This window comes from Lactuca saligna, chromosome 8 (genome assembly GCF_052625555.1).
Source record: "Lactuca saligna cultivar CGN05327 chromosome 8, ASM5262555v1, whole genome shotgun sequence".
Lineage (NCBI taxonomy): Eukaryota > Viridiplantae > Streptophyta > Magnoliopsida > Asterales > Asteraceae > Lactuca > Lactuca saligna.
In genome coordinates this window covers 48,773,046-48,788,579 of record NC_136424.1, presented here as the reverse complement: position 1 = coordinate 48,788,579, position 15,534 = coordinate 48,773,046, and the positions used below count along the sequence as shown (strand labels likewise).

Sequence of the window (15,534 nt, the reverse complement as noted above, 5' to 3'; positions counted from 1 at the left end):
AACCAAGAACCCAACATCTTCAAGAGGGTTGATCGCATAGTTAAGAAATCAACAACTCTTAACCCCACATGGATCAATAACAACTTAACATCAGGAAGAGGTACTCAAGATTATGATGCCATGTTTAAGCCAATAACATTTGAGGAAGTATGGAGCAATGATCATGATCAAGAACATGTTGTTGCGCACAAGAGAACCCATAATCAACTTGTTGAAGATGATAGATATAATAAAAAGAGTAAAAGTACCAAGACGCGGATTACATGGACGGGTGACCTTCATAAAAAGTTTGTGGAAGCAATCAATTCACTTGGGAAACAAAGTATAGTATATCTACCCACATATCCTCTTGAATATTTCATCTAACTAATTTGGAAGGAAATAGTATCTTTTTAAATCTTTTGTATTTTGGAACTACTTATTTCACTTGTTATTAATTGTTCTATTTCTCATGATTTAATATTGACAGAAGCTTATCCTACCGCAATTCTAAAGGCGATGAAAGTGCCTGGACTCACACGTAATCAGGTTGCGAGTCACCTACAGGTATTTAGTTATATGTTCATCTCTTTATTTCTACGAACTTTTTCTTTACTATTAGAAGTTTTGTAGTTTCCAACTTTAGGCTGTGATTCTTATTTGGTTATGATGGGAATATTCCATATTCTATACTTTCAGAAATACCAAGAACATCAAAAAACTACCAAGAAACCAACCTTGAAACCACAAAAGAAAAAGCAAGTAGAGAGCTATGCTTACAAAAGAGGTGGGCAATCAACCTCAACTAATGATTATGAATCCCTTCAATCAAGTAATATCCAGCCACCATTGATACTTAATTCTACAGGAATGTCTTACATGACTATAGACAACATCAAGGTTCGACTGCAGGAAGCTCCTCCATTACCTATACTCCAACTAAACACCACCATTAATAACTCTTACTATGATCAATCAACATATCATACTTCAATTGGTGAGACAAGTAAGATCACTACTTTTGGATTAGCTGAAAGCTGTAACAGTAATATTGGTCAAAGCAATGAAGTTCAAACATCAGACAATAGTTATGAAAGTGCAACGGGGCCACTACAAGATGGCGAACCTCTTGAAATGGTTTCAACGGATTTTGGTGAAGTCATGACCCCATTAGATGCAACTAGTTCACTGACACCATTAAATTACTTGGGAAATGCAACAAAGCAACGGGTCTCTGGAATGGCACCTTCGTATTATGGTTTAGAAAGTGGGTTGCAACCATTAGGGGGTCTTGCAAGTGTTGGAGAAAACTACAATCTTAAGTCGTGTGAGATCTCAAATACTTATGGTATGACCAATTCTGATTTGGGTCGCATTTCGGCTTCATCAAATCATGATTATCTTATTCGTTCTCAAGATTTCCAAGGAAACGTTGAGAATTTATTTCCGACTTTTCCCCATACAACAGCTCTTGGTAATGTTGAACATTCCATAAACCCCAACTTTTCTAATTCAAATTTAGTCCCATTTGGAGTTGGAAGTGTTGGTTATTCTGATCGACAAGCACAAACACTGCCACCTTTCAACTCTCTTGCATCTGTGGATGGGATTGAACGTACAGTCATTGAGAGTAATTTGTTTGACGACGAAATTCAGTATTTTCTTGACATGACCGTGAAGCTTCTTGATGTACTTGATGCTGATTTAATAAATGGACCATGGTAGTTTTCATCATCTATGACGTCTTCTAGAGCCTAGTCACATGTTCATCACTTCATCTGTCAATGTGGTAGAATGTAGCATTTTTAACAACCTTCTAATAAGTTTCATGTTATTAAAATTAGTATGTCTATTGAAGAGGAGTGTGATATAAAGATAATATTGTTGTCGAGTTGTATGTTGCTATAATTATGTAGAAGACTTTTTTTTATGTGGGTTTCGAGTTGATGGTAAATTTTATCGTGATATTTGAGTCGAAGGTTCTACATAATCTTGAAGCAATTCGTGTGATTACAAGCATTATTTTCTTTCTTATATACCAAACAAAAAAAGAAACACTTTATGTTATCAAAATAACATTTACAGTAACATTAAACCGGACTTTAATTCTTTAACCTACATATTTTGGTTGAGAACAAAGTATAGAACCAGTCTCAACATATTTTTGACCTGGGAAGAAAAAAAATAAAACCTTCCGTAAATAAATTTGAATTTTTTATAAAGTAAATTAATACCAAATTTTGAAGTCTAGAACTTTTATAAAAAATGAAGTTAGACTATTATTAGCAAATAAATTTAAATTTGATGTGGTTAATTGGTGGAAGTAGTAAATAATGTCATTGGAAAGTAAACAAATGAGAAACCAAAGGTAACATTAGGTCGGTGAGTGGTGTCATACCATACATACTACACTTTACATATTACATTTTTGTATTGTCATTTCATTTATTTCATCAACCTACGAAACTTTTATATTATTCATTACCTTATAAAACTGCTAGGAGTCATACCACACTCTCCACAGTACACGTTTTTATGCATGAAGTACTAAATTTGAAGGATGCATTTTTTTTTTCTAGTGTGGTAAATTTGTAACACGCGGTATGAATACTATACTATTTTTGGGGGACCGATACAGTTGTTATCGCGTACCACACTATAGCGTGCATACGGTACAAATTACACTGTATGGTTTAAGGATCGAAGAGTATAACGAAGGAGCTTAAGCTTAAGAGCAAGAGCTTTAATGATATGAACTAAAAGAAAATTTTATTTTACAATGTAAAAGTAACAAAATATGTTGATTAAAGTGGATTGTCACAAGTCGGTGTTCTAGCATTTTCCAGAAGATGGTAGAACAAATAATAATCTACCAGGAGTCCCTAGAACAATCTAGAATTCTCCAGGATGCAAAAGTATAACATAGAATTATGTAGAACTTTGTATATAGATAAGGAACTTGCAAGAACAATCTAAAATACTCAGGAATATACGAAACCTAGAATCTTCCCTTTGAGGAGGTGTAGGTTGCATATAAATAAGGGGAGGACTCATTTATCCAAACCATCGAGAAGTTCTCTTGTAAGAAGTTAACTTGTATAAAGAAGCTCTCTTTCTTAGAAGTGTTTCTTGTCATTTTTCTTGCTTCCTTAAATCATTAGTACATCTAAGCCATCGAAGCTAATCTGACTTAGGCGGAGAAAACACTAAGTGACGCACGGTGATTGAAGCATCCCGTGACACGTGGTATCAGAGCCCATAGTTCTTGCAAGCAAGAGATCGTAACTATGGAAGGAGGAAGTAGTGAAGTAGCAAACATGCCCCCTATCATCGAGGAAAAAGGAAGAAAGTCCAAGAAGAGGGACCAATCGATAGATGCCTTGGAAAGCTTAGAAAACAAGCTTACAAGGATGGAGATTTGTCACAATCCGAAAACTTTCCGTCACTGTAACCCGTTTTCTGTTAGTTAAGCCGTTACGTTCCAATTTTTCCGTTAACTTTGTTTTAAATTAATAAAATTGGGACTTCTTATTTTGACATCATTCGTGTCGGAACACTTTAGAAATGCGTGAAAACATCCCAAATATTTATTTGGAAAGTTTATAGTTTCGACCACGTCGGGTTACGGTAACTTAATCGAGTACGACCAAAAGCCCCGTTTAACGTGAGTATCGAGTAGAATTCCACCGAGCCTCAAACCTGCACCATATATAAAGTTGATTTGGGCTTCATTTGAAGCTTTTCCCCTCTCTCTACTCTCTCTCTAGAAACTCAAGTTTGATCCAAAAACCACCCAAATCAAGCTCCAAATCGGTAAAATATCCATCCTAACTCATAGATTAACATGTTTAACTTTCAAATTCGTGGTAAAATCATGAAATAGGACCAAAAACATGAGTTTACGGCCCTGGAACACCCTTGGGCCGCAAACACATAAAGTTGTGGTTTTTGAGCCCCAAAACCCTTCCAAACTACTTTTGGAGCTTAGATATGACTTAGGGGCTTACAATACTGGACTTGGAACACCTAAACCTTATCATTTGAGGGGTAAACAAGAGTTTATCACCCAAGCACATGCTTGGATCATAAACACCATTTCATAGGCCGTAAACCCCTTTAAAGGTGTTAAAATGCCCCTTAAGCACCTCATAAGCCTTAGAATAAAGTCTAGAACCATCCAACAATGTGTTAGGGACCTTAAACATGCAAGAAACCACCCCCTAAGAAGTTTACAGCCGTAAACCCCCAAGGAATGGTTCCTGGGCCGTAAAATCCTATAAGGTGGTCAAATGGTGCCCTAACTTCCTTCCATGGCTTGTACTTTGGACTAGAAACTCTTGTAATTGACCTAGGACCACCAAAACACTTTAAGGTTGGGTACATAAGAGTTTACGGCCGTAAAATCCTAGTTTACTATCGTAAGCTCCTCAAATGGTCCTTTTGATGTTCAAAGTACCTTCCAATGCCTTAAAACCAAGCCTAGCATTACCCCACAAGAGTTGTAAGATCATTAAGCACCCAAGAACACCCCCACCATGATTTTACGGCCGTAAACTCATGGGGAATTGGTCATTTGGGCCGAAAAATCCATTAGGAGTTTAGTCTTAAAGAGCAAACTCCATATTCAAGTCATACACACCCTTAGATGCTACCCGAGTCACTCCTAACACTTGAAATGAAGTGTTTTCGCATCTTGGAGTGTATTGTCTTATCTAATTAGTGGTTTAAGTCTAATTAGATACAATTATGTATCTCTTCATATTACATAGGAACCTCACGTGTTCTCAAGCCCCGAACTGACACTTAACAACCAACCGACACACTTCTCGACTGGTGAGTTCATACCCCTATGTTTTTTCCATGTTTTCAATGTTTTCAGGGGGAATACAAGCAAAAGTACAAGGAATTCTTGTACTCAAACTTATGATTTCATTTGAAATGTTTCATATTTCGTATGCTTTTAACACTGGGAACTGTATTAACCAATCGTTCAACTTGCAGAGTAAACCGTCAAACTATTTGTGAAACTCGTTTTAAATGTTATATTTTATATTTCTCAAATGAATTTTCATATCATTATTTTTAAAAGCATGAACCTTAGAACCTAAAAACGTCCTTGATATCACTCCCCTTAGATACGAGAGTGAAGGACTAATAACATTGAACTTAGAACTTTAACAGTCCCCCTAGTTACGAGAGTGGAGGAACAATAATATTAAACTTAGAACATAGACCAGTCCTTGGTAATACTCCCCCTAGATTCGAGAGTAAAGGACTACTTTTAAAATTCATTAATCTTAAGATTGGAGACACGTCCTTGGTGACACTCCCCCTAGTTACAAGAGTGTAGGACTACCCCCGTAACTAGAATCTCCTGGAGGGAAAACATGACTCGAGTGTATAGATCTATACGCACTACAAGAAAAAGACCCTTTTACGATGCGCAAACAACGACACTCGGAGATATATGTTATGCAAAAGAGAGTAACGTTAAAAAGTGTCATCTCTTCAAAAAAATTTAAGGATTTAGGTCGCGCATTATTGTGTGCCCTTAAATTAGTGTATAATGTAAAAAAAATAAAAAAAACACGGAGGGCACTTTAGCTAAAAGGTGCATCGTTTATGAATGTCGTTTTATATTTTTTTTAAGAAACGGGCTTCTCATTTCTCCTTAGAGGGAAAATGAAATCCCCAAATTTTTTAAAACCCCGCCTTCTTCTCCCTCGTCTCCACCCTCACCCACATCCACTGCCTCCAATCCTCGTTGCCTCTTCTAGTCTTAAACCCGATCCTCGCGTTAAATGGTTCGGTGACTGCAACTCCTTTCGATTGTAGCACTGATCGACAACTACGACTCATCAACCATCAATCGAAGCTACCTGTTGAACAACCCCTAATCGAAACCTCAACCTTCTATTCTCTCCTTCTCCACCAGGTTTTCTCTCATCTCTATCCTCCACCAGGTTTTCACTCTGAAAGAGGCGATCGATCTCCCTACTTCGATTAGAAAACCCAAAAAAGTAGAAAACCCCACCTTGAAGATTTTGGGTTCATTCCCACCAAAAATTCTTTCGCACACCCAAAATTCTCAAACATCAAGATCTTTTTCGTCATCTCCCCTTTCATTCATTTTCCCGCTAACTTTCTCCTGCGAAAACACACCAAAGTAGAGGTTTTGGTGGCAAATAAGGATGAAACGGCGCATGAGAGAACTAAAGGACTCTTATTGGTTGGAAAGACTAGCTGGAAAACACACAAGACTCTATAACCACTCCAGGGTATAGAAATAGAGAGAAAGTTCTTGTAACTTGCTCACGTCTTACAGGTTACATGTTTTTTGATTTGTTCCCTTTATGCCACTAATTGTATCTAACCCTTTTTATTGTCCAGGGGCAAAACAAAGATTTTTTTTATTTGTTTCCTTCGCATCAATTACAGGAAGTTGATTATTCCCTCTCTTTGAAGTGACGAACTCAAATTGGACCACCACTGCTCAGCCACCCCTGCATCCACCGCTACAAGATGAAGACTTGGACCAGAACCTGAATCCGTTAGCATAAATCCTTCGTTTTGGAGATGGGCTAATTCATGTCTTCTATCTGCGTATTTTTTACTTGGTGAGTGGTTGTTGATCTTGAATAATTATATTTTCTTGATGCAACAGATACTTGTCTGTTTGAATCGTTTTTAGGCTGGTCGATCTTATGTTGCTCTGCTGGAATTTTCATCTTGAGATAAAACATACTAGTTGAATTCATTTTGCTGCCTTTAATTTTTTGTGTTGAAATGTTTACTAATGAACTGTTGAAACAAACATACTTGCTGAAATATATTTGCTAAAATCTCATGCTGAAATCTGATGTTAGGATATGATTTGAATCTTTTTTAAAAATCTATTTGCTTGAAATCTTTATTCTATGTTAAATGTAAGTACTCCACCGGTAAGCTCTCTCTTTATGCTAATTGGTTTGTTTTGAATTATAAGTTATCGAATTATATGTTCACAGTAAAGAGAATCAGGGGCATTTGGGAAATCATCAAGTAAAGAGAATCAGGGGCATTTGGGAAATCATCAAGCTCTCTCTCATGCCTAAAATGCCCCTGTCCCATGCCATATAATTTTCAATTTTTTTTGAAACATTTTTCTCGGTCTTGTTGCTTACTTGTTTTGTAATCATTTGAAGTATAATAAAAGTTTAGTTATAGTTAAATAATTCTTATAGTTAATTAATTTTTGATTCCATTCAAGAATTCCCCTTCTGATCATGCAGGTTTGGGAAACAAGATGGGGAAAAATACTTCAAATAGCTGCAAAAGAAACCATGGACCCTGAACTCATTGACTTTATTGACTGGCAAAAGGTTTAAGAAACTCACGTTCAATGACATCATTCTTTTTTCTTCTAATACCACACTACCTTTTGTGTTCAGGTGGCTGAAAAAACAGCTTTCTTATGTCCTGTTGAAGTCAAACTTGTTCCCATGTCCTTGGAAGGCGTTGCCTTTAGGACTAAAGTCCTTGACACAGATGAACTCATGGACTATACTAGCTTGATTGCACTAAGAAAATATTCCAGCTTTAATCATTTATGTGCATACTTTTTCTCTTTGTGCTGACTATTTCACAGATTTTAGTGGTAGTATTCCCACATGGTTGTACTCAGAACTATCAAGCTATTTCTCTTGGGTTTGATTCTTCAAGGTATTCATATAGTGAGAGTTGGGGGAATTTCACTGCTCATTTGTGGTTTGAAGGAGCACAGAAAGGAAACCATGGAAGCACTTGATGCTTCAGGGTACTTAAAATCTGTTATATATGCATTAGTAGATATCATAAAACAAAGTTCAGGTTGTTACCCTCTTGAAGTTGATGTTAGAACTCCAAGGGGTTTAGCTAACAAAAGTGGCATCCATGATGGAGGTGAGTTTGATCTGCTTGATCCAGGTGCTCTATTGGGAGGTACAACTGGCCTGTGGTTGTTATCAATTCTTTCTTCGTGTAGTGAGGGAAACACGCGTATTATAGTGGAAGCTGGGGTACTTGAAGTTCTCTCAGACAAGCTAGAGAAATATACTTTAAATTCACACGTGGGTCCCGTATGTCTCATTTTTTAAAAGCATAACTGGATTACTAGCACTTAACCACCCAATGAGATTATATGGTTGCGACAAAAACAGTTCATTCAAATACAAAAAAGGTTTAAGTACTAGAAATGCCTTACATTTTGACATGTTTATGAAAAAGGCACAATTTTTTCTTCATTTTAGTCTGCAACTCTGAAGAAATTTGTTCTTTTAAGGATTTTTTACCCATTCAACTGCTTGAGATCTTGACGAGGATTATAAAAGGGTTCATTCCAAGAAAGCTCTTACACTGTGACATGTTTTATAAGAAATACACAAAGTTATGGGTTGTTATAACTTTGTCTTTTTCTAAATAACTTTGTCTTTGTTAAGGGCTTTCTTGGAATTAATCAGGTCAGCATCTCGGCCGGTTCAATGAGTAAAAAATCCTTAAAATAACAAGTTTCCTCATAGTTACAGGTTTAAATTAAGAAAAAAATTGTCTTTTTAAGACAATAAATAAATAAATAAAACGTGATAAAATGTAAGGGCTTTTTTGGAAGTAACCCTATATAATCATCTTTATATTGGGTAATGAGAAATATTATTTTGTGAAAATTTTAATGAGTATATGTATTTACACATTTCAAAGACAAGCCTTTGAAAAAGTGCTAATGCATTTTTTTTTCCAGAAATTGAATGATTTGCTGTTTCTTTTTGACTTAATAGACTTAATGTAGAATGGACTTAGTCTGATAAGTTATATATGGGTGTTAATGTGTAAAGAACGACTTAATGGAGAATGTCAGGCTTTTTCCATGAAGATGTATCCTAATCTTTTACAAGTTTGCCTTATTTATTTTTTCCTTCTTCTTCCGTAAGTGTGTTGTCATTTTTTCAAATATTTTTGAACATCTTTATCCAGATAGCACTTGATGCGAAAAAAAAAACAGGGCTTAAGTGAATGAACTAATATTAGCTAACAGAAGTCCATGCATTAGGGTTAAATAGCATCTGTTTGTTACTTCTAATAAGTAAGCTTCTCTTTTTTCCAGGCAGAGTTTGAGGACACCGAGGGCATATGGATAAGTGCTTTACTAATGTCAATATTGTTTCAAGATGAAAATGTGGTGTCATCATCATTAACCATATGCATCATTCCGTTTTTAGAAAATCTTCTCAAGTCTGATGAAATTCTTGACAAGTTCTTCTCTGCCCAAGCCATGGCTAGTCTTGTATAAACATCCTGTATACAAGAGAACCTAGAATCTAGATGTTATTGTTGTTTGTTCAGCTGATTTATCCAGTGATTATAGTCATCAAATATTCAATATAGTGTTGATCGATAAGATAATAAATGTTATGCAATGGATTGTATTTTTTTGTTTATTGTAACATTATATATCGTAAGAAATAGAATTGTATGACATTAAATATTATGCAATGGATTGTATTTTTTTATATGGTATTTTATTTCTATTATGAGACAGTAAATGCAAATTTAATTTAGAAATTAACAAAAATATAAATATATATATTTTTTAAACATTTAAATTTACGATACGCAAAAATGTGTGTCATCTTCATTTATGACATGGCCTTTCTAGACAGGGTTTTAATGATACGCATTGTGTGTCATTAACACGCAAAAATGTGTGTCGTCTTCCTTTATGACAGGGCCTTCCTTGATACGCATTGCGTGTTGTAAATGCACGTCGTAATTGCGCGTCGTAAATGTGCGTCGTCTCTCTTTATGACAGGGCCTTCCTTGATGCACATTTGTGCGTCGTCTGAGCCTTTTACGAACGTGCAATGAGCGTTGTAAAAGACTGTTTTTCTAGTAGTGATGGGATTGACAACCCCACACCTGGCTGCTAGCTATAGTCGAACCGAAAGGTTCAAGGGTGACAAAAGGCATAAACGATACTGGCCCCTGTTTCGAGTCTTATCTAGTCTATTGTATGGTTAGGGAACTCGCAATTTAGATTATGAATACTTTTATACTTATTTATTAGTTTTATATACGTGTTTAAACTATCATACATTTCAAGGATAACCAGGTTTTCAGGAAACATCGCACGATCACTTTAAGTATTGTAGATACTTGTACACTACATTCAGAACCGATAACCGATTACAAATGGATAACTAAACTTTACATATAAGAAAATATGGGATTTTCTTGGATAACCACTTTTTTCAAAAACCAAAGGAAACTTGTTCATTTTCAGAAAACAAACCTCTTATGAACTCACCAACTTTATGCTGATTTTCAAACTTCTTGTATTCTCAGGTCCACATTAGATAGGTACCCATGATCTTTTGGAGAAGACGAAGCATTTTAGAAGACACGTCTTTACTTTTGTTCAAACTAGTGTGTAGATAAAACATGTATTACTTTACTTTCAAACATATGTAATTAATCATATGTAATGTAATGTTTTGTGTTTGCTATGCTTACTATGTACATTGGTTATGATACTACACATGACGTCCTCCGCCCCGGAACATTTCCGCCATCGGTTTCGGGGTGTGATAGATTGGTATCAGAGCCCTTGTTTATAGTGAACTAGTATACCAAACCTTACATGGTATAAGACTATAAACATTAAGGGGCCAAAGTGTTCTGAACTAAAAGTATACTTTAAAATATAAGTATTTTCAAAAGTATACAAGTATACTTAACCGCCGGGAACCGTAACTACGAGTAGAACAAAGCATAAGTAATTGGGTGTTGTATGCTATGGTTAAACCTGGGCAGTTATGTAGTTGTGTCTAGGGTCAATATAGCCTGATCAACTATATTTATTCGAGACACGGCCAACATGTGCTTGGGAGTGACTGTGGTGTGCAACATGCCTAAAACTTACCTAATATCCAAACAATGATTCATCGACACAGCGAAACATAAAATACTATGGGAGTATTTTAGCTAGAGCCGAATACATTGTAGAAATGCATTTCGGATGTTACTACTCCTTCCTTCCTTAGCGATAGTTTATCTGCCTTGATAACTCTTTTCTGTTTCGTCGCTTACTAGAACTTTATATTTGTCATAAAGAGATATTTCTTGTTCCATATCTCTTGATTCAATTCAGAGGACTTATGATCCTCTCTTTCCTGGCTATTATAGATCAAGATGCCTCCCAAGAAAAGACTCAAATCAAAGAACAACAATCCTCCTCCACCACCACCTCCCTCTCCATTTGATCCCACCATGTTTCAAGCAGCTATCAATGCTGCTGCGGCTGCTACCATATCGCAAATGAACCTCGTTAGTTCAGGCGTGTCAGGAGGTGGTACTCAGCCTCAAAACCAAGAAAGTAGTCAGGGATAACGGAAGGAGTGTTCTTACAAGGACTTCATGAATGCAAAAACCACGCCCTTTAATGGTACTGGAGGTGTCATTACCCTAACCCGATGGTTCGAGAAAATCGAATCTATTTTTGAAATATGTGCCTGTTCGGAATCCGATAAGGTGAAGTTTGCTGCTTGCACTTTCACCGATAAAGCGCTGACTTGGTGGAATGACCGAGTCAAATCCTTAACTTTACCTGTAGGCAATGATATGGGTTGGGAGGTCCTGAAAGAGCTGCTTCTTGCAGAGTACTGCATCGGGGAGAAATGCAGAAACTGGAACATGAAATCTGGAACCTAAAGATGAAGGGTTCCGATATCACTTCTTACACTTCAAGATTCAATGATTTGGCGCTCCTTTTCCCGGGAATGGTTACCCCGGAAAGTAAAAAGATTGAGAGATTTATCTGGGGGCTGACCCAGCCAACCAAGGGAAACGTCTTGGCTGCAAAGTCAGACACATACGGCAGTTCCAAATGCCTGGCGCAGACTTTGATCGACCATAGTGATGACATTGGGGCAGCAACCACCACTCCGGAGCCGAAAAAGAGGAGTGGTGAGAAAAGAAAATTCTGGAAGAAGAAGGAGGGTCAGTCTTCCCAAGAGTCTTCAAAGAAACAGCAAACTGTGGCAGTCCACGCTGCTATTATCGATGCTGCTATTTCTACCGTTGGATCCACAGCCCAAACACTTACCAGTAGGTATGCTTGTACCCTCCCTCTCTGTGACAAGTGTAAGTTCCACCATAACCCCGGCCCCTGCCGTGATCTATCATGCTCCAACTGCGGTAAAAAGGGGCATACTGTTCGATTCTGCAAAGCCCCAACTCAATCAACAAATCAATCTTCCGGAGAGGGTGTTGGTCAGGCCTGCTACGGATGTGGGGAAGTAAGGCATATCAAGAGAAACTACCCCAAGGCAACAACAGTGGGTAACACTGGGAGAGTCCTAGCTATGGGACGAGAAGAGGCAGTCGCCGATCCCACCGTTGTCTCGGGTACGTTCCTTCTCAACAACTCTTATGCTAGTATCCTTTTCGATTCTGGTGCTGAACGAAGTTTTGTTAGCCATTCATTCAAGCATTTTCTTAAACATAAACCCAACCACTAACCGAAACATTTACCGTCGAGATGGCTAATGGTGAGAAAGAAAACGCTAACGATATATTCATAGGCTGTACCCTTACCTTGAATGATCATTCATTCCCCATTGACCTAATGCCAGTTTCCATTAAGAGCTTAGATGTTATCATTGGCATGGGTTGGTTGAGTCCCAATCATGCTAATATCCTTTGTTACAAAAAGCCATCCGTCTCAACCTCTCCCCTGGTCAAACTCTCATGATCTATGTGTTGGGTTTTGAGCAATCTAACACTTCCTAAGTGTGCATGCAACCCTAATAAACCTTGGATCTATGTTTGTCTAAATACATGCAAAATAATAATTTTCCAAGGTTTATAACCTATCTAACATGGCATGGGGAACATTTCAACATAAAAGAGTTAGAAGAGATTACATACCTTTTGGTGAGTTTGGTTCTAAGGAGTTTGAGGGCCAAGCACCAATAGTGTGAATGCCTCAAATGGAATCACAAACACCACAAACTCTTGGAAAACTTTGAGAGAGTATACACCTTGTATAAAATCGGCCACACACATGCACACACACACTAGTTCACTAGTTTTCTCTTTTTGGCTCCATTTCATGCTCCATAAGCATGCTTATATAGTGTGCATGGTTAGGGTGAAACCCTAATAACCCATGTCTTTTCCTTTTCCAAGGATCCATGGGTTAAAAGCTCCATGGATCATCCATGGACTTCCACATAAGCCTAGCCCATTAACAAATGAGTATTAGCCCACACTATATAAAACAAATAGCCCATAATTTAATTAGTATTCCTTTTAATCTCTAAATTAATTCATAATTAATTTAAGACTAAAACTAATTAAATAACGTAACTTCATATTAATATATTATAACTCATAATATATTAATAAACATATGTGTATAACTCTCATAAAATTATCCATAATAGTTTGGATGAGATGCAACCCAAATGGACCATGCCGGTCGGGTCAAGTATATACCAAATAAGTTATGGACTTAGACACCTTATCCAACAGACTCCCACTTGGATAAGTCTAATAACTATATTTGCCTATAACTTCAGGAACCAACCAACAATCGTAGCTCTCGAAAACTCCCTCGAACAATGAAGACTCTGTCGAACTATGAAGCGCCATTTTAGATAAGTGATCACATAATCCTCTGTTCTCATGATATCAGCCGGACAAACACATGGAACTATGTCTTGCTTATTGTCTAGCAGTTGTTTCTTGATTTTCCGATTTGTTTGACGAAGAACTTGTATTGTTCATATATACTATGTATCACTTGTATAACTTATGCTTTTGAAACAAATGTAAAACTTTCATATATGTAATGTAATGGTTGATTTACTTTACTTACTATGTACATTGGATTTGATACTCGACGTGGAGTCAACCCCGGAAATGTTTCCGCCTTTGGTTTTCGGGGTGTGACACAACATGAACTTGTTTATCAGTACCTTCACCTTCATAAATAGCTCTGATCAATTGTCGGTATTGTAGTGCACTTAAACCCGAAGAATATTGACAAACTTTTCCAAATATACCATTTAGTAGACGACGACCACGGGTATTGTTGTCCGCTTAAATTAAGTAGCGAGATCTACAGGAAACCTCTTAAATGGTTTAATTAGGGCTTGATTCAGAACTGACAATGGGACAAAGTTCAAGAATGTTGTTCTCGATTATTTTTGTGTGGAAAAGGGGATAGTGCGTCAATATAGTGTTGCTCGCACTCCGCAACAAAATGGTGTTGCTGAGCGGCGGAACCGAACTCTTCATGAAGTTGTGAGTACGAAGTTATGTGATTCCAAACTTCTAGTTTTCTTTTGGGCCAAGGCGATCAACACGTGTTATGTTCAATATCGTGTTCTGATCAACAAAGCTCAGATGAAAACTCCATATGAAATTTTCTACCTTCACAAACCATCTGTTAGTCACTTTCGTGTCTTTAGCTATCCTTGCACCCTCTTTCATCTGGAATCCAACCCCAAATTCAATGCCAAAGCCGGTGGTTTCCTCTAAGACCTCTTTAGTGGATAATGTTGGGTTTTGAGCATTCTAACACTTCCTATGTGTACATGCAACCCTAATAACCTTGAATCTGTGTTTTCTCTATATACATGCAAATTTCTTTTTCAAGGTTATTTCCTAACTAGCATGGCATGGGGAATACATAATACATAAAAACTAGTAGAAATACATACCTTGTTGTTGCTTGGATTCCTTCAAGACTCTGTGAGCCTAGCACTCCAAATGTTGTGCCTCAAATGCTTCACACAACACTACAACCTTGGAATAACTAGAGAGAATACTTCTACACTTCAAAATCGGCTATGCCCTCACAAAAAAATACTCTAGTGCCGATTTTGCATGCTATAGGGTTTCTTTTATAGTGTGTCATAAGTAGGAGTTACAAGTGTAAACCCTAATTGTCATGACTCTTCATTTCTCATGACCCATGGGTTTGTAACTCCCATGGACTATCCATGGAGCTTCATATGGTTATAACCAAACCCATAAACCATGGATCATTAATCCACCATAAAAGAATTGATGATTGTCATAATCAACCCTATATATTTAATTAGTCTCACTGTGATCACCAAATTAATACCAGATTAATACTTGATTAATACTAATTAAATAATACTATTATTAATATATTAGAACTTATAATATATTGTTAATCATAAGTGCCTTATTCTCTCATTTTGTCTATCCAAGTATTGCAATGCCATGCAACCCAAATGGACCATGCCGGGTCGGGTCAAGTACATACCAAATAAAGTTATGGACTTAGACACTATATCCAATAGTCTCCCACTTGGGTAAGTCTAATAACTATATTTGCAAATATGACTTCAAAATCCGACTAGCAATCGTAGCTCTTTCAAAGTCTCTTGGAACTGAGATGATGATGATACGTCATTTAAGATAAGTGATCATATAATCCTCTGCTCTCATGATATCAGCCGGACAAACACATGGAACAAGGTCTTACTAATTGTCCAACATTTGTTT

The 15,534-nt window shown here is 36.9% G+C and overlaps 1 protein-coding gene across 9 annotated transcripts; it reads left to right on the top strand.

The window, feature by feature from the left end:
- The first annotated feature begins 5,661 nt into the window (after window positions 1-5,661).
- LOC145008536 (protein CELLULOSE SYNTHASE INTERACTIVE 3-like) lies at window positions 5,662-9,442 on the top strand. Of its 9 annotated transcripts, none has more exons than XM_078967130.1 (4): window positions 5,662-6,596; window positions 7,251-7,774; window positions 7,924-8,075; window positions 9,098-9,442. In XM_078967130.1, the coding sequence occupies exons 2-4, from the start codon at window positions 7,765-7,767 to the stop codon at window positions 9,281-9,283; spliced, it is 348 nt and encodes a 115-aa protein (XP_078823256.1). In that variant the 5' UTR covers window positions 5,662-6,596; window positions 7,251-7,764; the 3' UTR covers window positions 9,284-9,442. The 9 variants fall into 9 exon arrangements, 8 of the variants coding, with proteins under 8 accessions (XP_078823256.1, XP_078823253.1, XP_078823252.1 ...); XM_078967127.1 differs by having other exon boundaries at window positions 5,662-6,257; window positions 6,370-6,596; window positions 7,251-8,075; window positions 9,098-9,441; XM_078967126.1 differs by having other exon boundaries at window positions 5,662-6,304; window positions 6,418-6,596; window positions 7,251-8,075; window positions 9,098-9,441.
- The last annotated feature ends 6,092 nt before the right edge of the window (window positions 9,443-15,534 follow it).